At 41.5% G+C, this 27,965-nt stretch overlaps 1 protein-coding gene across 3 annotated transcripts; it reads right to left on the bottom strand.

Moving 5' to 3' along the window:
• Positions 1-1,031: 1,031 nt before the first annotated feature.
• On the bottom strand, positions 1,032-27,318 carry si:dkey-192p21.6 (uncharacterized protein LOC565246 homolog). 3 transcript variants are annotated; one of them, XM_037124225.1, is made up of 18 exons: positions 27,172-27,318; positions 26,800-26,894; positions 25,593-25,711; positions 24,527-24,645; positions 21,900-21,969; positions 21,743-21,809; positions 19,388-19,470; positions 16,462-16,538; positions 14,592-14,622; positions 14,334-14,494; positions 10,614-10,726; positions 10,208-10,329; positions 9,457-9,580; positions 9,267-9,353; positions 7,912-7,989; positions 4,095-4,165; positions 2,900-3,012; positions 1,037-1,668 (listed from the first exon to the last, which is right to left on the bottom strand). In XM_037124225.1, the coding sequence occupies exons 1-18, from the start codon at positions 27,251-27,253 to the stop codon at positions 1,487-1,489; spliced, it is 1,794 nt and encodes a 597-aa protein (XP_036980120.1). In that variant the 5' UTR covers positions 27,254-27,318; the 3' UTR covers positions 1,037-1,486. The 3 variants fall into 3 exon arrangements, with proteins under 3 accessions (XP_036980121.1, XP_036980120.1, XP_036980122.1); XM_037124226.1 differs by lacking the exon at positions 2,900-3,012 and having other exon boundaries at positions 1,032-1,668; XM_037124227.1 differs by lacking the exons at positions 25,593-25,711; positions 26,800-26,894; positions 27,172-27,318 and adding an exon at positions 24,753-25,515 and having other exon boundaries at positions 1,487-1,668.
• Positions 27,319-27,965: the final 647 nt, after the last annotated feature.

The raw sequence follows: 27,965 nt of genomic DNA, 5'->3' as shown, positions 1-27,965 counted from the left end.
GCAGAAATTCAATCGGAAATATAAGCAGAATATTCATCTGGTCAGTCTCATTTGGACCCTTTTTGATCTTTATTAACAGCTGCTTGTGATGTTTAATGGGTTTTGAGCTCATTATGCTGCTGCAGTTACTGTAAGTCCCCCAGAATGAGTCAGCTAAATGCTTCTGCTTAAATACAAAGCTGTATCACTGCATGCGAATACACAAAAGATATCTTTAGACCTCTGTGGTGAGCCTGTATTGATTTCATTTTCATCTCATGAAGATGCAACTATGCTTTTCCACTGCTGGCACAGTAGTTTGGGAAAGCAATTAAGGACTTGAGTCGTGTTCAAGGAGGCCGGATGCACCTACAGGGATTCAAACAACAACTCCTCTTTGTAAGACGATTACCAAAACCACTGCACCATAGTACGCAATGTTATTACAGCTTCTGAAGAGTGTGTAATGTGATTTCACTCTGGGAGAAGAGCACGATGCAGCTTCATTTCATTAACTAGATGGTCATTTCATGATCTACACACCACCTGACCTGATGCTGAGGGCACACTGATCCGTTCAATACTATCATGTGTGCATTCTACGGAAATATCTATAAATCACTCGACCCGATTGTCAACCATGTGTGAAACATTATAACTCAAGTGTGAAAATAAACCCTGTTTCTGTCAATAAGTAGCTTTGTGTATTAAATATGTAAATATAAAACATGTAAAGGGCTCGGGCTCTTTGAGGGAGCTCGCCGTTGTTCTCTGATGAATTGGATTTGTGTAATTTCCCTGTTTTTCTAATACAGTGAGTGCAAGAGGTGTCTGTCCCATTAATGACACTCCTTTGTGAGCTGTGCATCTTGACCCCTATTAAAGTACTGTCACTTGGACAGCAGATGGTACCAGCACACACACACACGCACGCACGCACACACACACACACACACACACACACACACACACAGAGAAAGAGAAGGAGTGGCCATGGCAACAGCCTCATAATGGCTGGCCTGGTGTGTAGTGGAATCACTCGGCCTAATTTGTTAAGTACCACCTCAGTATATTTGATTTAATCAGGCTATTCGGTGCACAAAACAAGTGGCATCACATAAATTGTCAGCTGCCCACACTGACAGTGGATCAGACATCTTCGTTACACACTGTGTTGTGGTTTCATGGATGAACATTTTCACACTTCTATTCCACCTGTGCTGCAGCTTGTGTTGGATTAAAACTTGAAGCAGTTTGTCTGAGCGGCTTGATTCTTCAGATGGCCTGGATATTAGCATCAGTACAATTCACTGAATATGTAAGTAGGGAGGTCGTATGTCAATGAAAACTAAACTTAAGCCATTAAGCAGAGAACAGTTGGCCAGATTAGAAAAAAAAAACTACAGCAGATGTTATAATAATCCATATACCTTATCATGAATTGTGTTCGTTTAGAATTGAATAATAATAAGAGAGCAGCATCCACAGAGTAGATGATCATACTGGTTTATATTTTGAGGAAGAATTTCTTCCTGTACAGCAGGTAAGCGATGAGCACCCACAGCGCAGTTCCCCACAGGCTTTGGAAGAGCCACTCCCAGTGGCTTGTCTGGAAGCGCATCTCCCAGCTGAACGGGAAGTAGAAACCCAACAGAGAGTGGCCAACATACACAAAGATGGAGTTCATCCCTGAGGAGGAGAGGAGGAGAGACACACAGCTGTTAGTGAACAAGACTCTGCTGTATCTGTTTGTTTTTGTTAACCTTTACTCTTCATCAGTCGTGATACCTTGCACTCACCCCCTCCACAACAGAGATTTGGAAGTATATTGGAGCATTCAAAAGCTTTCAAAATAAACGTCAGTTTTACATTAATCATTTAAAACTCGTGTCTCCGACTGCAAACAGGAGTAAACAAATAACTGGAAGATAAGAGAGAGAGAGGCAGCTTATAATCTCTACAAAGCAATCCAGACCTTTTAAGACATGTAGTATTGAGCCGTCTTGATAAAAAAAATTCATAACATATAAAATGATAGGTAGGCATAATAAAAGTTTTTAAATTACTTATGTAAGACTGCATTAAGCATTTGCTTGCCAGATATACTAGACAGGCTGTTTCCCAAACAACCTCACCAGAGGTTGGCTAGTGAGTGCAAAGTGAGCTTGAAGCGTTGACAAAATGGCAGCAATTGTGACAATAAGACTCAAGTTAGACCTGCATTTAATATTTTTTTGGGTTATTGTTACGATTGGTGAATGTAAGTTCATTGCTGGCTCTTCTGTTTACTTGGTTTTGCTCTGAAAATATCTAGCTCTTTAGCTGCCTAATTCTCCGCTACGTTCACCAGCTAGTTGCTAACTTTGTCTGTTTGATGCATAAAGTGGATGTTTAGAGCCCTTTTGCTGAAAACAACTGCATACATATGGATATAAAGTTGATAAGGGGGTGATCCTCAACCAAAACAGTAAAGTTATGGGCTGGAAAACCGAAACAATTAGCTGAAAGACATGAAAATGCTCAGTAGAGCTGACAAGAACCACAGAGTCACTTGAGTCAGTTAAAGGTCCATTTTGTCAGCAAGGTGATTTTTGAGTCTCATCCCCATGTCATTAAACATGTACACTTTGGGATTGAACATCAAGTTGGTCACCATCCCAAAAATGTCAGTATTTGCAATTGGGAATAAAACTCATAAATCACCTTTCTTACTAATTGGACATTTAAAGACAGATTTCGCGGGCATGAAAGATTCAGGAAGGTTCAGAATCTCCAAAGCAATTAAAGGTGGCTGTCAGAAATTAAACATAATAGCAGATGATTGCACATCTTGAACACAGTTTCTGATGTTTTTATTATAATGAAAGTGTATATCAACCAGAAAAATACAATGAGCTCTTGATTTGTGTATGAACACTACCTGGGTAAACAAAGGGCCGACCAGCCCACCAGCCTTTCACATCAGTGACAAAGTACATGCCTCCCAGCAGCAGGAAGGAGAAACAGCCCATACACATCACATATGACAGCGACCTGGAGAAAAAGACCATCAGCAACACTTCACATAGACAGCATCTGGGCATCGCTGAAATGTTAGTAACACGGTGTAAACAAGGGTGTAAAAACACGGAGTCTATCAATCCTGGTCTACAGATAAATAACACCCAGATGTCTCGAGTCAATCCAACACACTGCGGGACAGTGTGCTGGATTCGTCTGGAGCATCAGCAGTGGATCCTTGGCACGTGCCCCGTGGAGCCATGCCAGCCAGCCATGTCCCTGTCTGCTCTTAAGTGCAAGAATGTTTGATGTAATATCATCTAATGTAAAATGGCTGCCTCCTGGAGCCTCCCTGCAGTGGGCCTTTTTATTTTTTTATCTCAGCTGAAGTGGGGCCAAAAAGGACTCTTGGCTGGGAGTTAATTACTTCTAGACATCCAGGCAGGGACTCGTACTCAAGAGCTCAATAACCTGTGCATGATGAACTGCCTATAAAAGCCAGGCAGGTAATGGCGAGGGATGAGCGCAGCGTTAGCGGGGCCCCAGTGGAACATCATGAAGAATTTGCTTACACATCACAGATGAAATGGTATTCTTCCTGATGCAACATTAAAATGATTCACATCATATTAAGGGGAACGTGGGAGATGGAACCAACGCACAGCTCGTAAAGTAATCTACGTCTGAGGTGGTAATAGTGCTGTATTTCATGCTAAATCGTCACAAACATTAATCAAGTTGCCATGCCCTGTTTTTCCAAAAAGCAATATGATAGTTTGGGAGCAGTTAGGATACACTGTGGTTGTATAGATGCTTTTCCCAGAGCCTGTTCCCATTCCACACGGACCTGGTAAAATATGAAGTGAGTGCTTCTGGGGCAGAGAGGATAAAGCATCCCTTATTTCACTGGCCGTAAGGAAGAGCGATCATGTTAGGAGGATGTATAACCGCTCCACCTCACACACCTGACAGGGCTGGGCGATTATTTACAGTCGTAGCTGTCGTTAGAGGTAAGTAAACGCGTGTTTTAGCAGCCTTGATTTGTGCCTGTTGGAAACCCATCCTTTCTTTTGTGAGGAAAAGTGGCTGGATTTAGAGGGTCAGGAAGCACTTACCAAAGGTTTTTATTGACAGGTATAAATCCTCCGTCTCGTGTGCACTTAGTAAGGATGGCTGCGGAGATTCCCTAAGGGTGGAAATGAAACAGATTTCAAATCGATGGAAGGCGATAAAGCAAGCAGCATCAAGCCGCTAAAATGTGAGGCAACAGAATCAAGCGAGTCCGACAGATTAAACGATTATCTGAGAGTCCGATGAACAAGGCTCGTCAAGTCACACACACACACACACACACACACACACACACACACACACACACACATCATGTGGGACTGAAAACACGCCGGTGTGACCATCCACACCGAAATGTTGGGCCCCCTGCAGAGTCACACCCATTTGAGGCCAAGTTGACTCTATGACTGCGTATGTCCTGATGAACTCTGCATCAGAAAAAGCTTTTATCCTCCCATCTGTCTACCTTTACATGTGATTTAGATACTTGAGGGAACATTTTGTGCTCCACAGAGAAACCCAGGCCTGTGGAATAGAAACTGAACATGCTTGTTAGGTGGATATCCATCATGTGTATAGATGACAGAATCGATGGTGTGGAAATAGCCTAGCCGGGGCTGGATTGAGTCTCCAGGCTATCCAGGCAGCAGGATGTGGGATGGGGCTGGTATGTGGGGCAATCGCTCAATTTCAATCTCTCACTTCTGGGGCCTGATCGTTGGACTTTAATTAACAGGGGCTGTTGTTTATTAGGAGGAAGATGCATGAGCGGCCCTGAATATCAATCCGCCACAGAAATCTCACTGCAGTGAACTGTGGTGTAAAATCTTGGCTGTTTTTTTTTTTTTTGCTGTATCAACACTTTCTGGTTCTTTGTGAACCTTCAGTGTGTAATATAAATCCTGTGGCTGGTTGGTTGGGTGCGTGCAGAAATGAGCTTCCTCCTCCACCGAGGAGACCTGCTAATGTCAAGAGCACATGTCTGAAACAAGAGGCAGTTCAGGTCTGCTTCCTGCCTCCCCTCTGAGGCGAAATCGTATTAGAAAAGTCAATATAAGGAGCAGGCCCGATCGCTAAAACTAATTTTGCTTTCTTTGTCGGAGAAAACACTTTGTGCGACTAAAAATACTTTTAGCTGCAGAGATTAGAAAAAAGAAGCAAGTAAAGCAAACATACATCAGCAGAACACGTGGGACGATTACATGATGTATCCACTTTACATATGGTCTGTATCTGTTCCCAGAATCAATAAGAAAGAAGGCTAGCGCTTGGTCAGCCATTGCAACGTGAGAAAATCTATTTTACTGTTATTTTCTATTCCAGTTAACCAGGATTTAAAACTCCTCTATTGATTCATCACGAAACACTTTATGATCCTGAATATTACATCTCAAACATCATCATCTTTAGCAGCATTCACATCACCCATGTAACATTAACTGGTGAACCGTGAGATATGGTGGAAAAACATAAAAGCCTAATGTTTATTTATTCCGTCATGTGTTACTTTATCACTCTGTGCCTCTGGGAGAAGCCAAATGGACCTAATTTATTTCACCTCCCTCCAGTCACTCCCTCCACAATGATAGTCAATAAGATTCAGCACCAGGAGACATAACGGGGAGATTTGTCATTTAAGAATTGAGGTTAAAGACATTAAATTCTCAAAACAGAATTTCAATTGATTCTCATATATAAACAGTTTAAATATGTATAAACAGGATTTTTTGTTACTGTTTTACAAAAACAAAAGACCCATTCCTCAGACCTCTTGACATGTTATATTGGATTTATTACATTAATATTGGACCTATTACAGACCTATTAGATTATTATACTGTACTTGTATTGTGTATTTCAATAAACTTTATTATTATTGTATTATTATTCTGCTCCATTAACAGCCATTTGTTTGATTGGCAGAAAATGTAATAGCCACGTTCATTGTACCCAGATGATAAAGCTGAAAGACTTTGCTAATTCACTGAGTTCTTATAATCATTTTTGGCTGAACTGTTCATTTAACATCTACTGGAAGGACTGCTCCCTTCAGGATGAACTGTAATAACTTGAACATTTTCCTCTTGCACCATCATCAGGTAAACGAGTTCATGTGTCCAGCATTTTGGTTTATGACCAAATACCTGCCGAACTAATTGCATTCTCACTGGCCTCAGCTTAGGGCTGGACAATATATCTATTATATGATTATCTCTTTATGAGTCGAAATATTGTCCCGACTTTGGATATTGTTGGACATAATTGTTGTCTTTTCCTGGTTTTAAAGGCTGGGTTAGTCATCATATCCACGTCCATATGGTTATTTATCAAAAACCTCATTGAGCCCTATTATAGCTGTATTTTATATTGCTATTGTGCTAATTAGCCAATGTCAGCATGGTAATATGCTAAATTATGAATATGAGCATAGCAAACAGACCTGCTAAGTGAGTTGTGAGTACATTAGCATGCTGGTGTTAGCATTTAGATGTAGTCTCACACTGCTGCGAACCTGGATTCAGACTATTGGTCCTTTTTCCTGTTTTTGTGGGGATTTTTTTTCTTAACTCTTTAAAAAGTTGGCCAGTCAGTCTGCAGTATTGGGCTACACAAATAAACCTATCTTGAAGCGACAAATCTACATGAAAGATGGAGTATAGATAACATGAAGTTAATGTTTTCTTAATTCCCTCAGGGTGGTTAAATCAGACGGAATCTGAAGAAACCTGTTATCTTAAATTGCAGAGAAGGTAGAGAAATATATAAACAGTGACATGACTTAATACTAATGGGATCTCTTTCTGTGTATTTTTCTCTGACTGTGTCTATTGGCCCCGTCTTTTCATCCAGCACAGTTTGATTTCAAAGGCTGACTGATGCAGCCAGCTCCTCCAGCTCCATCATCGCTCCAGGTCAAAGGACTGCCTGTTCAGGATGTCTGCCTCCACAGCATGCAGGCTCCTACTAACCCCATTTCGCAAATGCGCTACATCTCTGCAGCATCTCACTGTACGTACATATAAACAAGGGCCAGGCACAGTCCAGCAGAGCCTGAGCCCTTCTGCACGGATATCTGTCAATCTCGTCAGAGCGGACCAACAGCCTCATGTCACAGGTTTAGAAATGCAAAACGGGCCATCTCGTATAACACTATGCTTCTCCCTGTGGGACGCCTTCCCCCTCTAAATGAAAGAGAGGCCAGCTTGCCTCTTTTTGTGTTTTTGGACCACCCAGAATGAGCCCAGATCCAAAACAAACACAACCTCAAATGCTATCAGAGCCGATTCATGAAGATATTTTTCTTTATTAATATTGGACTGAATAAAACTCCAACTCTATACTACTCTGGCCGTACTGTCACATGATTTGTCTGTAAATGTTTGTTGCGATTTAGTGCCCAGGTATATGAATTAATCATGCTCTTCATTAGTCATAATGATTGCAGCAGACTGTAAATAATATGCTCAACTATTCTAATCCAAAACCACATTTGAGACACAGGCAATGAGAGGCAGAGTGTATCCCCCTGAGGCGCTGGATACCCATGTCTGCCCGGAAACAGAGCCACACATGGATGTCGTTTAATTGTACTGAGATCACACACATGTCCTCTACTAAGTCCTGCTAATGAATGGCTTCTGCAGCTATGACTAATACCCCAGTGGCTGGAAAACACTTCGCAGAGTTTACCTGCAAGGGGAAGTAAAACAGCAGGAACATAAAAGTGCTCAGCGCCGCGTGAGTCATCGAGGCAGGCCGATTTTTAAAGTGATTTGTTGTCTTGGTTTTAAATCATCAATTTACGTTTGTCCTCGTTTCCTTTACCAGCTGTGTTTAAGACCTCCACGTGATGTGACGTACCAGGATGATGGCCCACAGGAGGAACCGACAGAGGATGTGGCAGTTCATACCCTTGTAGTAAATGATAATTTTCCCAGCCTGCGGAGAAGGAGGCAGAGATAAGCACAGTCACTGCAACTCATTCAATCATACGTTTAATGAGAAATACCATGTAAACACCAACAACCGGTGTGTCTATGTATTTGCCCTTGGGTAACTAAATAAGCCTGGGATGTGGGTGTCGATGCTGTGTCCCTGACGCGGCGGTCACATTTCTCCTATCCTTTTGAGCCAGATGTGGGGTGTAAGCCATCCGCACTCTCTGATTAATTTGGTGATGATGAATATGTTTCAGCTGAGGACATTAGCATGGGCGAACACAGAGGAGGGCAGCGGACACCTGGCGTGTCGTCTAAGACTCGCTGACTGAAGGGCTCACTGCTAAATACCCACCGGGAATTGAGCAATGTGGCTGCTTTTGCGTGGCAACTTCCCACAACACAAATGGTTATACGTGACACTGTGGCCGTCAGAGACTCAGGGTCAAAGACCAAAAGCTTTCTCCTCGCTTTCCGACAACGTTTTGTCAACAAAGGACGGCAGCTGTGTACTTAAAATGAGGCGGGAAAAAGTCTTTCACATAACCTTCATTGAAGTGCAGTTAGTTAAATGTAGTCTAGTGGTCTTACTAATGTTTTTATCATCACTGATCCTCTTGGTAAAATAAATATATTAAAAGTCAATTGTAAGAAATTTAGATTAAAGCAGGATTATGCAGCTTGTTTTACCTTAAAACAGCTAGAAAAATCATGCTGATTGTACAGTTTCTTGTAATAATATGAATGGTGTCTCTGTCTCAGCCACTCCACCTCCTATCACTTGTTTCTGTACAATGTATCTTCAGAGGTTGGGATCACAGAGTTACATACATGTTTACTTCAACATACAAGTCAATTCATTACATTTTAATACATAACACTGTTGATGATGTGATGAGTTTTGTTTGTAGTTAGCTCCTACATTACATCTGACAAATTGTTACAGACAGTGGTGTTGCACTCAGAAACTGTGGGGGGCACCAAATTGCACAAAATGCCAATTTCTACATAACGTTCCATTAAGGCCATAGCCACAAGATTTTGATTGGTTTCTGTCCCAAAACAACTGATCTCCCATAAAATCTGGTTCCATCTGACTTAAAGAAACTGCTGATCTCTTTAAAATACAACAGGTGCTTGGCCCGTGGCTCACCTTTAACTTGTGGCCCTCCAAGAGAAAAAGGTTTTGCACCCCTGCTTTAGAGGAACTCTGACGTATTAGAATGGCTCTTGTGATTCTTATTGAATCACACAGGAGAAATAAATGATCCATGCTACCTGCATCCCCAAGAATCCCATGACAATGGAGTTGATTGTACCCAGAACCCCCTCTGGGTCAAAGGGCTGTGTGGTGTGATACATTTCCTGGAAAAAGCAACATGAAAAAGAAAGACAAGCAAGGTTTTTTTTAAAAAATTCCACCTAGTAGACAGATAAAATAATGAACTGTGTTTGAGAAAGATCTTACTTTGCATGTGGGGTATCTGAACATGTTATTACCAAACATCCATCTATCAACGTATCCTGCTGCGCCTCCAGTGCAGTTTGGGTAAAGACCATCATCACCAATTCCACCAGCTCCCAAATACCCTCTGAGAACAAACATTAATGAAAAAAAGACAATTTATAGCACTGAAAGCATTATAATTAAAAACAACCCGAAAAGCTCTAAATTTGAACACTGGATTTGAACCCAGGCTCCTCAGGCACATTTATCTAACTGATGGCAAAGATCTCCTCTTAAGATCTCCTTCTTAAGATTTTTGCTCACCTTACATTCCACTGAAAAATAAAAAAACAATCAGATGTTGGACGAAACACGATAGCTGTGGGGGGAAAGCATTACAATTTGAACTCACAGTATTCTAACTCTGATGCCATGCAGGGCAACAAAAATGGAGGGAAAAAAAAACCCCACACAAAAGCACTAAGCAGAAGACTCGGAGCGAGGAAGATGGATCCTCTGCCTCTGCTCCTCTTATTGCACATGACATACTGAGATTGGCTAATTATGCCCTCTGAAGCATCCACCACAGGCCCATAAATCACAGTGGTTCATAACACCAGCAACACAGGGTGCACACTCACACCTCTGCTGCAGCGCAACAGCTCCAACTGGAAATTATCTCAGCATGGAGAGCTGGATGAAATTTACAACTTCTAGCATATGTGCACAGTGAATTAATGGGTAGACTAGTCACAGCTTTGATTGGACTTACGTAGGGCAGTTGGGCACCGGCATGAGGAAAGTGATGCAGAGCCACAGAGTCTCCAGCAGGATGATTATCAGCCACTGGGGCCAATAAAGGACCACATCCTGGATGGGGTTCCACCAATGATGCTGCATCATACAGTAAATAAGTCTCATTAACATAGAGTTGCCTTTAAGGAAAAAGCTGGAAAGCCAGGTGAGGTTTTGTATGCCACAAAACATTGCTGGCATGATTTACCACTAATCCAGCAATAAGAACAAAAACTGACATAATCAGTCGACAAAAATGGACAGAAGGATCTGATGTTCACACTGCAAATCAGCTGTATCTAAATGTACTGTTTCAGGTTGGCTTTCTTTGTCTGCCCCGCTGTGTAATGACAGACTTAAGTGGACTCGACAGAGCCGCTCACCGCTGTCAGTGGGATTTCTCTCTGGCCCCAGAAAGTCTGCAAGAGTGACAGAACAAAGTAGGTGAAGCCCAGACGCTGCAGCACTCCAGGGATCCTCAGCCAGGACCAGGACACTGAAACACAATCAACAACACACACCATGAACCCTCGTGTGTGCCTGAACACACAATGATGAATACTTGAACTTACAACTCAGGTACAAGCATAGATATAACTCAGTGGTGTAAAGCTATTGAAATTGATCGTATTGACCATGAGAACATCCTTTAAATCACTCTACTTCCTGCAGGAGGATGATGGACAGCAGACACACTGGGAAATGGTGTCAGCCTTCAGGATATGGACGTGTCAAGAACGTGGAAAGCTAATCAAAGATTCCCAGTTATCTCTCTGTCTCCACAAATTGGGGAGGATAGGATTGGCTTTTGGTCGAGAGATTGATGGTAATCTACACATTAGTTAATTGAAAACCTCTTTGCCACACAAAGTGCTGTGAAAAAACAGCGTAATCCCAATCATTGATCTGGCTAAATCAAATAAGAGGAGGAAATCTCTCCTTTCATAGGAAAGGGGAAGCTTTTACTTATGACATATTTGTTAAATCTGCAGGTTACACCCCCACCAAGAGCATTTACTCTATCTGTCCCCACAGATAATTGTCACTTAAATAAAAATCAACCTGAAGTCACAGTTTTAAGATGAACTGCAGGAGACTGTTACATCTTTTATTTCACTCTGATCAATTCACACAAGTTTTTTGTGTGAAATTGAAACCCTTTTTGACGTTCAATATCATTTAAGAAGTGAAAGCTCTGCTGTCTGCTTCCCTTCTCTGAGCACTTTCATGAAAGATTGAATAAAATAATGATTCTTTGGTGGAAGTGAGCAGAACTGAATAAAGCCATCTGAAAGTTGAGCAAATAGCTGAGCCAAGAACTTTTAAAAAATAGTTTTCTCTTCTTTGAATGTCCTCTAAAGGCCACTTATCAGTGCAGGTTCCAATCTGACTTTCTGACCCCAACTTTATTGGACTGATCTTCTCTTGAAACAGTCGCCATCCAAAAAGAATAACACTGCCAAATTATCACACATAAAATCTTGAAAACACCAATTAAAGGTGTAATTTGTAAGAAATAGTCAGAATTTGAATATACAGCAGCTCCAAAACTATATGGGGCAGAATAACCGCTAAGTGCTGCACATTATACTCTTTGCTGTAGCTGTCTGTGGCTGTAAAAACTAACTGCCATTAGCAAGTGGCTCTGTTAGCCGTGGAGCTAAGTGGCCTATCAGCTGACAGGAGTGTGCCGGCACCCAAGCTCCGATCTTGATGGGTGTGACACACTGTACAAAGGGGCTCAGTCAACCAGGCTCAGTCGTATCCCAGTGAACATGACTGGACACCAGAGTGGGACTGAACACAGCCTCTGAGATTGAGGGATGCCAGTTGGAAGAGGGAGGAAACAGTACAGAGGTGATTTACAGCATCCCCAGTCAGGACTGTGACTTCCGGCACAAAACAACCAGCCAGGCAGAGACAGGAAAGACATGCTGCAGGAGAGAACCATGTTTTTTTCTTGACATTTTGAGTATTTTTTCTTTACTTATTGGACTAAATGGCAAACTCACAGACGTATATATAATCCAGTTGAAATTACAGGAGTCTATCCGATTATCACCTCGTGCAGTACAAAGAGGTATTGTGACACAGGACAGGCTCAGGCTAGCTTATTCACATGCTAAATTCAGTAGACATGTCTACTAGACAAAAACCATAGATGTCTTTTACATAACGTCAACACTGTTAGTGTTATTCATTTGTTAGTTGTTAGTTATTTTTTTCAGGCCAGGCCATATCTTATATACTTACCCTTAAAAAATGTCAACTTCTGAGGTATCAAGAGAAGTTCCCATGTTCTGATCTTCAGCACAATGTGCTTATGAGTTTATTACATTTACTCACAGTAGTATATTAGTATCCAGCTAAAGCGACAAAACAAAAATAAAATAACCAGTTTCAAAGCCTTTAAAACTGCTTTGGCAATGAGTCTGACATCTAACTGTAGCTGTATTTATGTGAAATGACTTATAGTTGATGTCAAAGGTTAACACCTTCCCCTCTCTCGTCTGACATTGAAATGGTTTAACATATTGAGCTGATATGACTCCATTCTCTTATTAGATCAAACCCTGGGACTGAACTGCTGAGGACGTCCTTGGAGACGGAGGGCAAAGCTGCAGTTTATGGTAAAAGTCACAGTGCTGTTATGATCAGCCCCAGCAGCAGCCTCTGCAGCAGCTGCATGGGGCTGTGGGGTGTAACACTATCTGTTTGTAATTGTCCATTACCACAGTGCTTGTTTTTGCTCAATCTGCCTCTGTTAAATGTCCCCTGGTGCTGGATTTTGAGACTACACACACAATAACAATATTTTTGTTAACCCAGTTACACATACATCCACCCAGGAAAGTCCATTAGTGCTGGAGATGGCTAATGTGTGAAGGGCGCCCTGTGCATCCCCAGGTGGACAATGAAATGGGGGTTTTCAGCTTGCTTCCCCTCCTTTAACCCCGACACAGCCCTGCAGCCCTTGCTTTTAGCACAAATCTAGATCTAAACACATAATATCGCAACTGACTTTTATTGTTGTGAATTATTTTTAAAGATATTACGCTTGCAGCATTTTTCACAATTTCATTTTCACTGCAAAAACCTATTGAGATCATGATGATGTGGCAACTATTGGGATCTGTGTCAAACAAACAGGTTTTCTTATATCTGAAGAACAAGATGTGTAAGCCAGGACGTCTCTGAAGGATTTAGTAATATTAATATTAATACCTTTGATTAATTGTGTTGCTTTATTGTGAAAATATCAAATATAAGATGCATTTTACTCATGTCATGTATGACATAATGGATGAAGCTAAGGATTATATTCATAATCAGTTAGTTTACAGATACTTTTTTCAATTCATCAGTTGTTCATATAAAACAGTGAAAAATGCCTGCGACAATGTCTTTGAACTGAGACACTGTTGTGCTAATTTTCAGGTTCATCATTTAGTTTTGGGTTACTACTGGAATAAGTTTACACGCTGCAGCGCTATTCCCTCTCTGTCTGAAACACTCAGTTTCAGCTCCTGTCTCTTTAAGGGCTCCTCCTGATTACCCAGTCTGCTCTGATTGGTCAGCTTGCACATGCTAGAGACAGCACAACTCACTCAGCAGGAGTAAGGAGCTCCCACTGGCTTGAACTTTGGGCTTTTTACCTACCTTGCAAAACCTTTTATATGGACAAGGACCTAAATAACATAAAGGGCAGGAACATTTTTTTAAAAGCATAATAGGTCTCCTGTAACACTTGTTTTCTTTGTCAAACCAATAGCTAAACCAATATTTGTGACAAAAAAGTAGCAATTTACTTGCCAAATGTCGACTGATCAATTGTTGTGAAAGTATAGATTTTGATCTTGAGATCTTGCTAAAAAATCTGTCTAAAGTGCTGAATGTAACATCATACGCAGTTAGAGCAACATTTTTCAGATGATGGATGCTTTACCAAGAGAAAAGCCTCCTTCTGTTCTCCTGCGTCAGTACATGCATATAATTGGACATACTAGAGTCTGCTCTAATCTCTTCCACGGTACAGAACAAGAACATCCACATGTAATGTACATGTTCCATTAACAATCATGGGCAACATATTTTGCACCTACGTAGTCCGTCTCGTGGAGAGTAGTTGAGGAAGCAGAAGCCGAGCATCAGCAGGACGACTGTTCTCCAGGAGATTTTGCGCAGCAGTTGCAGGCGGCTGACTCCTCTCCTCTGCATGGATCTGAAAGCCAACACGACTGAAGTCCCAATAATAAACACAAACCTGTGGAAACAACAGTGTTAGTTTATTAGCGCACAAAAATATACATATTTGTGTTTATTAGAATAGAAACTGTAAATGCCCTTTACACCAAACCTACCATGGCATGACAAGATCTGCCACAGTTAGACCTGCAACAAATCCATGCAGAGGCATAAATTAATATCAATAGACACACAGATACTTGAATCTGAAGCTATTAAAGTGAGTTCACAGTTCTCGCCCTTGCCTAATCTCTTCAATCCAAATGGACTAGAAGGTGAATTAAGAACAATGTTATGCCCTTAAAGTGCTGCTTCCATTATTAACTATCCATTTTGAAAAGTGTGATTAATAAATATCTACGCTCCTGTGACAGCAGCAGTCCTGCAGCACAGAGAAGATTAATCAAACCAGCCTGAAATCAATACACCTGTGTAGATGTGGCGAATAAACTATTATGAAATTTAAATTGAGAACGCCCCCAAAGGATGACATGGACTTTGTTTTTTTGAACTTTGATTTACTTCTCAAGAAAAGGATTCATCTGTTTCTTTGCTCAAGAGCCCCTTAACAGTGGCTGCTACAGGAGGTGACTGCTACTCATTCACTGCCCCCTTCCATATTTTCCCAGCTGCCATTTAATCACTCTCCCTCCTCCGTCTCGTCTCCTCCCTGGTTGTTAATAACAATAAAAATCTATGGATCGTGCCTTTGATTGGGCTCCTATGAGGAATGGCATCCTGTGTGTTTAGTTTGAGACGGCATTTATCATAATTAGTGACAACAGGTCAGAAAATGCTGCTGACATGATGAGGAGAACGCTGCCACTGAATAATTGCCTTGAGTTCACACGAGCATTTCATACCTGGATTTATGTGAAAGAAGGTGTGCATTAATGTCTCTGCTCCTCCCATGAACCAAACTGACCACTATGAGCTGTTAGTCCTTTCAGGGAATAAAAGCAATATTACTTAACTTTTTTGCCTGAAAGTAACAATTTAAAAATATTTTTGATGGTACACTAACTTGTATTAGGAAGAATGATGCTCTGTCACCCACTCTCACATAAAACGCCTACACTTGCACTGTGTAGCTAAGTGTGTAACTTTAATTGTTGTTAATGTAGCTCCCTACTGCTGCCACTAGCTTGTTAGCTCAGTTAGCCGTGAAGCTCAGGGAGTCTTTACGCTGCTAGGATAGGAGCTTTGGATCACTGGGAGGTGATGGGATGTTTTCTGGCTTGGGTAGGGGATTGTTTAGGGGGAGTGGTGCTGAAACGGGCTCCAGAACCGGACCCGAGCAAGCTTATAACGGAACTGGCTCAGTAGCCTCTGCGGACATCATGACAGACCAAAGACGGAGCAAACTAAGAGGAGAAAACCAGAGTCTAACCAGACAAGAGGCAGAAGTCAAGAGTAAGTGTAGGATTAGCTTTTAGTTATTTCATGAAATTTGGCTATGTCATGTGTTGTTGCACTTGCTTGATGTTTGGCTGTGCTAGCAGGGTAGCGAGCAGCAAGCAGTAAGGTTGCAGTCACGCGTTTCCAAAAATCAACATTAGCCTGCTATTCACTTCTATTCTGTCTGTGTGAAGGGGGAAAAGTTCAACTTGGTGAACTTTGACTTTGCAAAGTCGCAGCCAAGACAAAGACGTTATGTGTGGTTGACCCGTTTAAATGGACAATGAATCAGCATACTGAGTTCCATGGGCCTCACATCCTGCACAGCTAACATTTGTTTATGTGTGACCGTACTATAAGCTTTGACCTCATTGCTCATAAACTCGATAGTGATTTTATTTATTTTTATATTTGACTGGCAAACCTGGCTAGTGAGCTGATTATCAAACCAATAAAAAACATTCATGTCCAGATGTCCAAAGCTAACTGTGACAAGTGAAGGTAACTATCTGAAGGATGATAAAACATTGCGTATAACGAGAGCTGACACAGGAAATAGACACTTTTATTTTGTATTTTTTACTTAACCGTTCCATGGTGCATGTTGAAAGAACCAGTAGCCACCTCCACCATAGTTCACAAAAACCATCACTGTCAGGGAAAACCTGCAAAGACAGTACAATGAGTAAGCACTATAGTACACTGTTTTCAAACTATTATCAAACACATACATATACAGAAATCAAACATTCACATCCGACTGTTTTCTTTCAACTTAAACTAATATATTGGATACAATATTAACTTTTTGAATTCAAGTTAAAGAGATCAGAGGAGGGGCCCGCCTTTTATTCTGTCACACTCAAATGCAAGGTAATGCAATCTAAGCATTATGAATCACTCAGGAAATGAACACTTGTCCTCTGGATCTCCTCAAGCAGGAGTGCTGACTAAAGACTTTGCGTCTAATATATGATACACTTTATACTTTAGCACTGGCCAAGGCTGCTGAAACACAGCGCACGTGATGGAGTGCTTCACTGAATCAGACGTCGGAGGGAAAAAAGGTGTTTGCGTTGCATGTCAGAAACTGGGTGGGGGCCATTACGCTACACAAACTTGTGGGGGAATGTAAATGGCGGCTGCAGAGGTTTGCCCCGAGGCAGGCTCCATCTTTCACAATGCTCAACATTTATGCTTGTGATTCATGTGTTATTTAATCAAAAAGAAGTAAAGAATATCATCAGGGGGTCTTTAGGAGCCATAACAAGATTAGGACAACCTCTAAGAACAAGGCGGGCTGATAAGGTGCACTGTATCTACCTCTGCCGCCTCTTGTTTTTCTGCCTAGATTCAATTAAGAGGTGCACCAGAGCCATTACTGCTCTTTTAGCCCCAACCTGCTGATACAAGATTTTAATCGGCCACTATCATCTCAAAAGGGCTATTAAAGTAGAGTAAATCCTGCTGCATTTGCCCATGTACTCTCGCACTCACACACATATAAATGCACGCAGGCTATCATTTAAATTTTGACGAACGTACCCATTAGTCGCCATAGTGACAAAGACAGAGGTTAAATCTCTGGTCAGATGAGACCTGGTGAAAATCACTGCAGCATCGGGGCATCTTTTTAATCAGAACACCCTGGGTGTCTGTGAATCAGAGTTTCATTTTAGGCAGATTACATTAAAAAACGCCCACACATGTGACAGTAGAGTCGGCTAATCATGATCAAGGGAAACTATAAGTGCTTAATTAATATGATGTGAAATGAGATCACTTTGTTTTATGTTGCACCAAAGTTAATGTGCAGGTTGAGGCACCACAGGCTTGTTTCTTGGTTACTAATCAGGTTAAAGCTGTAAATATCCCCGTGAAGCTCGCCACTGAACATTTGTCACTGCAGTAATAGACTTAATTCATGTCTGGGAATCAGTATTCATGATTTATAGCGAACAGATTACAGATAGACGTGTCTTTCTTGCAGCAGTGACAACTGGTTATGACTCGCTGATGGACGCTTATGGACTTCTTTGATTTGAATCACTGTACATGCATTACCAATTAGAGTGCTAGCTTAGCACATTTCGCCGTTGCAAATGGATAGTTACACTCTATCACTGCAGAGTATTGAGTTACCTACTGTACTGGCCGTATCAGGTACCCAATCTAGTCATAATAAATTGCTATTTGAGTGGAAATGCCAAGGTTCTTCAACTTGAGAGGGTATCTGAAACTGAATCAAAGGGAAAACTTGGAGTTTAGTCAAAATAAGGCCCAGAATGAGTCAGCCATCTGGTATTAAATGGGACTGACAATCCATTGTTTTGCTGTAATAGTTGTTCCCTCTGTTGTATAGCACTGCTAACTACTGACGGTGCGATTTTCCACAGCAAGGGAACTGGCGACAGGCTTTTAGCAGTGTGGCACAAGATTAAAATCCAAATCCTTTTAGAAAAATTAACGTGCAACCGTACCCTACTGTTCTCTGTATATCATGTCAGTGTGAGCCTGAGCAATGATCAGAAAAACCTTTCGGGCTCAGAAGAAAAGCCTTTTGCCTTCAGAAATGTCTCAGCATTTATGGCAGATGACTGATGTGTCTGTTCTCTGTAGAAAGTTGTTACTTATCAGGGGGATGGATCATAAGTCACAGGGCTGAGGAGGCACACGCGGCGTTAATCTTGAGCTCTGAGTCACAGTTTGATTAAGTGCGTTGTCAGGTATGAGAATTTCCAGTATCACCAATCAGGACATCAATATTGCACACATATCTGTAACCCCGGAGTGACATTTCAGATAATAAGATTGAGCAGGACTGCGGCAGGAAGTGTAAGTGAAGGGAAATGAAATCAAAATCTATCCTTCCTTTGAACCTTTGTGAATCCTGATGCAAATGTGCTCAACCAATTCAGCTCCCAAACTAAATAAAACTATGTGGTGTTTTGAATACAGCCCATATGCACGGTGGTTTCAGATGGCTTTTCATCCAAAAGGAAGCCGCAGATGGAGAAGATGCCAATCGTCTGCTGGATGCTGCCTCTGTGCTGCTGGATTTCCTCTCGCTCTCCGTTTTGGCAGGAGATCTATGGCCGTGTGGATGTGTGCTGATATGTTGACGGTATTATTACATCAATTATTTGGCAAGGGGGAGGTCAAAGCCACACCAGCATCCTGTTTCCAGAGAGGCGTGCTTTGTGTCTGCCCCCAGGCCACAATTAAGGCTAGCAGGGAGCCCAGATTCAATCACATGCATCACTCCTGTCCAACAGAAACACAGTGTTCCAAACCCGAGACGCACTGATATCAGAAATCACGCCCAAAGCTATACCGCCTGATAACAAAAGCTTGGAGGAGCATGTGGCCAGACTGTGACCCCCTGTAATTATTCATTACGCTGGGCCTGTAGATCTTCATCATGCCTCAGACAGCTCTAAAAAGAATCAGCATGAGAACGAGCCACATGTGGTGATAGACTGATAAACAGGATGATTGTTGATGGCGTACATACCCTCGGAAAGTGTCCAGCGAGCGCAGACGTTGTGGTTTAGCTTCAGTGGTGTTGTGCTCGGCTTCAGAAGCATGTGGTCCGTCCTGTAAAAACAATCAGGGGGTAGACAAAGTAATGTCATAACTTTGGCTTTTAAGTAACTAAACACCAGTGTGGGTCATACAAGGTAGCAGCATTTGTTAACCCATTATATGTAGCTTCTGCATTTCAATTTGTGCACTGTGGCAAGGTTTTAGATGTGGAACTTCTACTTCTTCTGTAGAAAAGACATCGCTCAGTTTAGAAGAAAGCTTGTATTATCAAGAGGTTAAGAGAAAACTGTTATTTTATTTTCATGTTAGTGACAGAGTATGGTATTTGGATTGTACATTGAATTTGCCAAATTGGCTATATATCGTATATTTGTTAACTGATGAGTGAGGGAGAGAAATAGAATAAGTAAACAACTTCCTATTAACTCTTATTATTTATTCCTCTACTGTTCAGGAGAATTTGGTCATTGAGTTTGTTGTATACGTTTACTGTTCCTTTCATTTCATTGTTATGTTTGAAATGAAATCAATCTATCTGTTGAATCCCTTGTTTAGTTGTTATGCATATGTTTCAACTTTTAGGTGGTATTTCGGTCTGTTGTTGCTGGTAACGTTCTGTTTTTATGACTTTACATTTTTTATATAACCATAATATAGACACATTTTTGGGTCAGTTGGGGGCAGCGGAACAAGATGTAAACATTGATCGCCTCATAAAGGGAAGTCACGCATCTATAAGGTGTCTTTACGGATTTGTCTGCTTTTCTTGCAAACCGCTCCCTCCTTTGCCTCTAACTGGCTCACACTGGTGTTCTTAACCAAACCATACCAGTCTCACTCCTCATGCCCAAACCAAGCCAACAAACGAAGACAACCAAACAAAAGCAGAGTCTGGCGTCTCTTAGCAAGGACAGTGTGGTAAGGCATCTAGGAGACATGGAGCAACAATATCATTCATTTAGTTGTGTTTCTGGTCCCCTGCTGAACGCAAATCCAACATTTACTCTTCTTTTAGCTCTGTTTTGGTCTCCATCTTCTCAGAGGGCAACTGCGGAGACAGGTTCGTCACTGGGTGTGTCCTTTCACATTACATGAAGTCATCTGATCCAGCGTTAATATAAAACTATTGATCAGTGCAGCTTTAAATAATTTAGCTTTTTTGTCAGTTAGAAGCCCACTTACTTGCCTCATGTTGCTTTGAATAATTGCAAGGCAAACTGCTGATTACAGGACGTCTGTTAATGGCTGAAAAATTCAGCTAAATGGCATAAAGTTGAAAATGACTCTCTTTTGTAGCAGTGATTATTAGATTATAATTATGTTAGAATTGAAGTTTTCTCTTTTGAAATGGCCACGTTAATGTGCGTAACCTCCAGGCTTTAACTTCAATTTTGAAAAATTGTGAGTACACATTTAGAAATAACACCACTATCATATACTTGTTCTTGTTTGAGTACTTTAAGTCACTGCAATTGTTCCAAGATGCAAAAATGTTGATTAAACCAAAAATCCACATTTGTCAAATGGGTCAGAATTCCTCTAAATGATGATTGGCATCTGTCTGTGCCGGGTCATCGTCTGTGCGGTGTGGCGGCGCCTCTTTCCCCCCCGCTCTGTGAAGGCAGCATTGAGATGACTCTGGCCTGTTGCCCTCTCAGTTGGATTAGCCTGACTCGCTGGCCTCCATGCAGCAGTTTAAAGAGCCAGAGCAGGAAGACACCAGCGCTAATATGTTATGATGGATCTGCATGCCATCCAGACAGCATATGGAAGACAGAGACATCTTGCTTGGACGAATAAGAGGAGCCATTCATGCTCACCAAAAATACACAGCAGCTCCTGCCATCCAGCAAGATGATTGGACGGATACGGCGCTCCCATGTAAGTCTGCTGTACAATTGGCTCTGCTAACATTTGTATCAATCATTCCATTAGTGTCTCCCAAATGGCTTGATGACTGGAGTCTCTGAGCAATTTTGGTATGTATCTCTGGCGGTGTAGTTAGCCAATGAAAATAATGCAGTGTAACTGTTGGATCATGGCAACGCTGACATTTGCTTTAAGAAAAAAGTATAAAGTAAATCATCTGCAGCGGCGAAGAAACAACACTGATGCTGTTAGTTTGTATGGTGATTTTCTACTTTTTCTAGGAATTCTTTTGCACAAACAAAAGCAAACAAAATTTTGGTTTTGATGCTTGACCACTCGTCTGATGGAAATTGGTTTATGATTGATCTTAATCTAATCAATCAAGTTATGCATCTGTATCATCTCATTAAGATATTAATCTAAGGCATTCATTAAGAAGCAGCATTTTACTTACATTATCCAATGAGTATTGTGGGCCTTGGCAGCAAATGGTTTCAATAAATTTTGATGTACGACGCCTCCTGTGAATGGTACAAAAGGTTTGAGCTGCCTGGTTCTGATGGAAGAGTAATCAGTGCAGGATGTGGATGATGTAGAAAACACATGGGCACCTGTATATGTAGGGTACCACAGCGAATAAGAGAGCGATTACAGCCAGTGAGAGAGCTGCCACCAGAACAGCTGTAAAAACAAAAAGGAAATGGAAATGTTTACAAATGGACAGTGTGTAATCAGACTGTATTGCCCTACGTCATTGTGTCTGGAAGTCCATGTCAGGACCTCTGTGCTGTACATCTCTATCAGAATGGGATCTGACCAGGGATTAAAGGCCTGATAACCAGTCCAAACTGTCAGCCTCAGTCGCCTCTAGACTCCCTTGTGGCTCTCTGTCAGTCAACCAGTGTCAAAGGGGATCCCTCAAGTGACAAACAAGAACCTAATGGAAAAATCTTGGTCGATCCATCAACTCATTTCAATCACGCTGGGTAATCTAACCCTGCAGGCATCTGACGGGGAAAATGTAAGGCTACACTGGGACAAGGATGAGAAAACAAAGACAGAAGTGAAGGAGCTGTTGCTGGAGGGCAGCATAGATGGGAGCGGGGTCAAGATGAGGTTTACAGTACGAGGAGAGGGCATGAATGCAGAGATGTACTTTATTTGATAAATACTGTAAGTCATGAAATCTACTTGGATCACAGAGTCAGACTGGGTTAAAGCCTATGGATTTATTTTTAAGCAACAAAAAGGTGGTGTTAAAGGGACAGTTCACCCCAAAAATCCCCAAAAGACAGTTTCCCTTACTTGCAGTACTATTTATATCTGGATTGTTTTGATACAAATTGCCAACTTCAGGAGAAATCGGCCATGTAGGTGTCTGTCTTCTCTCCGATATAATGGAACCAGATGGCACTCAGCAAATTTCCCTTTCCAGAAATCATGACACGGTTACTCAACATAATCCACAGACCGTGTTGTAAGTAGTTTCACGTAGGAACCCTTTTCTTTCACCAAACTACAACCGGCAACCACATGACAGCCCAGAAAGAAGCATGAATGATGGCTCGTCCTACAGACGGATGGATGTACATCGACATCAACAGCGTCCTCCTCAGCAGAGCTATAATACTAGCTAGCTTAGTTAGCGTCATAAGCTAGCCTCTCCTCAATGAGTAGACCGATCAAAACTACAATCTGTGGATTATTATGAGTAACCAGGTCACCATGATTTCTGTGCAGAGACAATGTTGATGACTGTGTTATTGTGGTGTTTTGAGCACCACAAGCTCAAAGAGTGTCATCTAGTTCCATTATATTCAGAGAAGGCAGACATCTCTACAGCTGATATCTCGAAAGCTCAGCAAAAAAACAATCCAGATGGGTTAATAGCTCCACAGGTATGAGGGAAAATATGTAATTACTCCTCTTCATTGCAAACAAAACTACAAAGCTGTGACATTACTGCTCAGTCATCAGCACCAGAGAGACATTTTACGGCTGTGCTATTGGTTATAAAACTATAACCCACAGGCTCAGGGGATATCATTTGCTCTTCTTGCGTCAAAGCACTGGAAAATAAGGGGGCAGTATGCACAGTGTTTGTCTTCAGTGGAAAAACAAACAAAAAGAAGCCATTTTAACCTGAGCTGAATCCACACTGTGACATCTACTCTGAACAAAGGGCAGTCGCTTGATCGCCGTGAATAGTCATGGCATCTCTGTCCACTCTTCAAAACACCATCTCAGCGCATGAAGTGAAACAAATCTAGCGTCATGCTCACTCCGTTAGTTACTGATATTGATAAATCAGTATGGAAATGAAAAATTAATTGAGGCATTTCAAGACATGTTTAGATAATCAATATGTTTGCCAAAGTTGAAAAAAAAAAAAAAAACACTTAATACAAGTCGATATTGTGGATTCGTTTGTAAGAATTAAGGCCTCAGCAGGTGACTTGTGGTTTGTGGTACAATGCAGAATACAGTACTAACATGATTAAAGGGTGGATCTGATAGCAGCTGCACAGAAAACATATCCTTGAAGAACACTGCACCCAACAACAAATGACCTCATGAAGCCCCACGGCCGATCAATCTGAGACGCTGAAGTAAACTTTGAAATTCCCTAGCAGGGCAACTCTAACCTGTCTTGAGCTGCTGACCAGACCATTACTTAAGCTGAGCAAGTCCTATGGGGAGTTTGTGTAATCACCGGTCTGTGGAGCTAATGGAAGCTCATCATACTGTGAGGGGTGCAGTCACACTGACCATATATCTGCTTGGATAATGGCTACTTGGCCTTAAAAGTCTGATCTACAACATAATCTGCAATATTGTTAAGTAGAGTGTACATTATGGAGAGTGACGCTTTCAAAATCCCATTACGCCCTAATCCTTCCACACTCCCTAATGTATTACCCACAATGCTCCACGTGTAGAGCCAGGCTTTAGCACAAACAGAAAAGCTTTTCTTTTATCCCTTTTCAAGAAAGCATGTCTTATCTGATCAATACACATCATGTCCCAGGAGACGGACGAGAACTGCTGCACAGTAGATGTGGACAAGCCGAGTGATTCTGCTCTTTGCTGACTCAATTAAGTAGAGAGCGGATCAAAGGTTCGACGTGGCTTCTCTTACTGTCACTGTGGCTCATTAAAGCAGCCGTGTGATTCAAGGCTATGCGACTGATTGCCTTATTTCGTCATCCTGCGGTCTTCATCAGTGTCGGGCACTTACGCAGGTATGCGTTGTTTGGTGTTTTATCAACTGTGTGAATGCAGCTGGGACCACTGGTGGCCTCTGACATCTGGATCCGAACAGAGAAATAACCACCCTCTCCATATGTCTGACTCCACCTGCATCCAAAAGAGTGAAACACTGAGACACACTTCCTGTAAAAGCACTTAGAACTACATGACGTTTTCATTTGATCCCCTCTGAAGTGATATTTCCCCATACATACTTTTTTCATCCACTGCTGCTCCTCTTCCTCTTGACCTGACTGTAAACAAAAAGACTCTTTCCCATCTCTTTCACCGATGAAGCTCAGGAGCACCACCTAGTGTCTGCTGACTTAAAGTGCGTCCCTCTGTCTTCTCGTCATCACCAGTTTCAGGCCCCAAAAACATGCATTACACGCTCATATTGATCCACTGTTAGGATGACATACTAGCTATCACTTGGAGTGTTTTTTCAAAGGGGAAAAGGAAATCAATAGCTCCACAGTCTGGTTAGAGACCTCAGCATTGATCTAGGAAGCATGAGACCGGCCCTCTGAGAGGGCAAGGAGAAGCACCAGAGGCTTGTCATCCTGCAACTAAATCTCTGGCATCGTGTTTACAGGTGACCCCCAAATAAAAAAACTAGTCAGTGCTGATCGTTTTTAGGAACGGCAACCGTCTCCCACAGTTAACATCCCCGCGAGGTTTCCGCAGGACTCTGAAGTTTTAATGAGCCCTTTTCATCAATATTAGAATGTCAGGTCTTATTAACCCCAAATAGGCTCCTGATCGATACCCTGCGAGCTGGTTTAAGGGAGGGAATCACTCAGGTCCAGAAAGCAGGTCAGAATTACTCCCCCAGCCCTGTAAATAATCTCACAGACTGCTGATGCCACCGCACTATATTATGTCTGAGCAATACACTCCCACAGGCAACAGTTCAAATGAGTAAACAGGAAACAAATCAGCATTTTCTTTTCTTTTCTTTTCTTTCTTTTCTTTTCTTTTTTTTTTTTTACCTCTTTGTGATTTGTAGGTGAAACCGACAGCTGTTTAGTGTGTGTGAGTGTTCAACTTGTTACCTGCAAAGAGATTCGTTCCTGGTCTGTGAGTCCACTCGCACGGTCAGAGGGTATTTAGTGCTGATCACTGATGCATTGCTGTTGTTGGGTTCCACAGTGGCCAAATGCTGATAGACACACTGAGAGTAAAGACAGGAGAGACATAGACTTAATGCACTTCATAACACTGGATAGTCTAGAACAATGCTATCCCAATTGTCTCGAGACAAATCTGATGGTCATGGTGATTAAAGGTAGAAGGATTCAAGGATTCAGAGGTTTTATTCGTCAGATACAGGAGCGATATGAGGAGTGAACTGACATGCGGCATGTTCCTGTGGTTGTCTTTAATTAGACTAGACCAATGTGGAAAATAAGGATTAGAAGAATTTGAAAGGAAAAAAGATAATAAAGTAAAATGCACACATCACAGGTGCAAAAAGGGAATGAGCAGGGCAATGCAAAGAATTCACTGAAGACAATAAGCTTGTCAAAATAACATTTTAAAAATTTAGTTTATCTGACATTCCTAATAGGTTTGCTTCTTCATTGTGAAATACAGGGTTTCCTCTCCATGGGTTCAGTTTACTTGTCATGAGGAGTACTGCAACACCATTTAAAATGTGAATAAAAACGTTGGTTATATCTCCTGCGACTCTGAAGGGAACTTTCTAAAATCTTACATAACAGTTGCTGGTGATGGATCAATAGATGACTGACATAAAGTCAACTTGATAAAAGTCTGCACACTGTTGCTCCATTTCAATTGATTGGCACATCCACAAATTCACAAGAGATGATTTGAGCAACTGCTCCTCTTCAGACTCAAGTCTTTAGACTATGAAAACTACAGGCAGACAGACGACTTATTAAAATCTAAAATCTGAGGAATTGAACGTGATGATGACAGGGGACATCTTGACTTTAGATTAGTAACAGAAAGACGGAATTACGAACTGAAAAGATCTGCTTGATGACACTGAGTTGACTTATGTTATAGACTAGGGACTAAAAATCAGGATAGCAATGTTGATCATTCTATAAAAAAAAGTAAATATGTCTTTATACTGTTTACTTGTTCTGCATACATTGTTTTGCACATTTTAAAATTGACAAATCCAGACGTATATTTAGGTTTTGGGAGAACTAAGAGTATTTAGCAGAGAAACCTTAACAAACAGACAGATGAAGGGAAAAGACAAACAGAGAGACACAATATATTCTTTACCTCGTAGCAGTAATCCATCGTGTAGAAGACCTGAACCTCTTCTGTCAGCTGGTTATGAAATGTTAACAAAGCCTGGTCCATTTTCACAGCAGGCTCTGCAGACAGTCAGAGCAGCACTGATTTACAGCTGGTACACAAACAGCTTTCTGTACATCGTAAACGCAAGATATAAGATCACTATCATCATCGGGATCATTACACTGACTCAATAGTATTGATTCAGTAAGTTCTCACACTGCACTAAAGGCATGTCCACTTGTTGTATGTGAATCTGAACCTTGAATATAGAGATCAAACAGTGATTGTCACAAGGAGCTAAGCTTTGGACACCAGAATGACCCACGTACTGCTAATGAATCCTGGAAGACTCACTTGATTTTGAATGTCCTCCATAGCTGCTGGTCACAAGGATTAACATGGTTAGACTTGTTTGTAGCAGTCTCCTGGTCTCCATGTTGCTACTTGAAAACAGCCACTTCCACTGCACATCTTTATAACACTCACACCAATATAAAAAGTGGTCAAAGGGCAGCGTGCATGCGTGGTTCGTGGTTCCTTCTAACTTGTTTACGGTGTTCGAAATCACTTTTCGGGCAAATTTATCTACAAATGTGTTAAGAGGACAAAATTCCAAAACACATATTTTTCTTCTTTCCTGTAGTCCTATTTATTCATCCAGATTGTTTGGGTGCCAGGTTTTGGAGATATCGATCAGCTGTAGAGATGTCCGCCTTCTCTTGAATTTAATGGATCTAGGTGACGCCCAGCTTGTGGTGCTCAAAGTGACAACAAATACAAAACTTAGAAAGAATATAGTTCCTCCATGAAACTGCTCACAACAAGGTCTGTGGGTTATCTTAAGTAACTGGGCCATGATTCATGTAAGGAGACATTGTTAGTGAGTGTTTTTGAATATATGTTTTGGCATTTTGAGCACCACAAGTTAAGTGCTGTATAGGTCCATTATATTCGAGAGACGGCAGACATCTCTACAGCTGATATCTCCAAAACTTGGCAATGCTCACCAAAACATATGCATTATTGTTGTATTGGCAAATGGTCCCTTTAACATACATTATGCAGGGATCTATCATGTATCATTAGCCATTCAGCAAAATGATTCCCTCCAGCTCTTTCCCTTTGTGTTTGTTTTTTCAAGGGTGACT

The sequence above is a fragment of the Acanthopagrus latus genome, chromosome 15 (genome assembly GCF_904848185.1).
Source record: "Acanthopagrus latus isolate v.2019 chromosome 15, fAcaLat1.1, whole genome shotgun sequence".
NCBI lineage: Eukaryota > Metazoa > Chordata > Actinopteri > Spariformes > Sparidae > Acanthopagrus > Acanthopagrus latus.
This window is presented reverse-complemented; position numbering and strand designations above follow the sequence as displayed.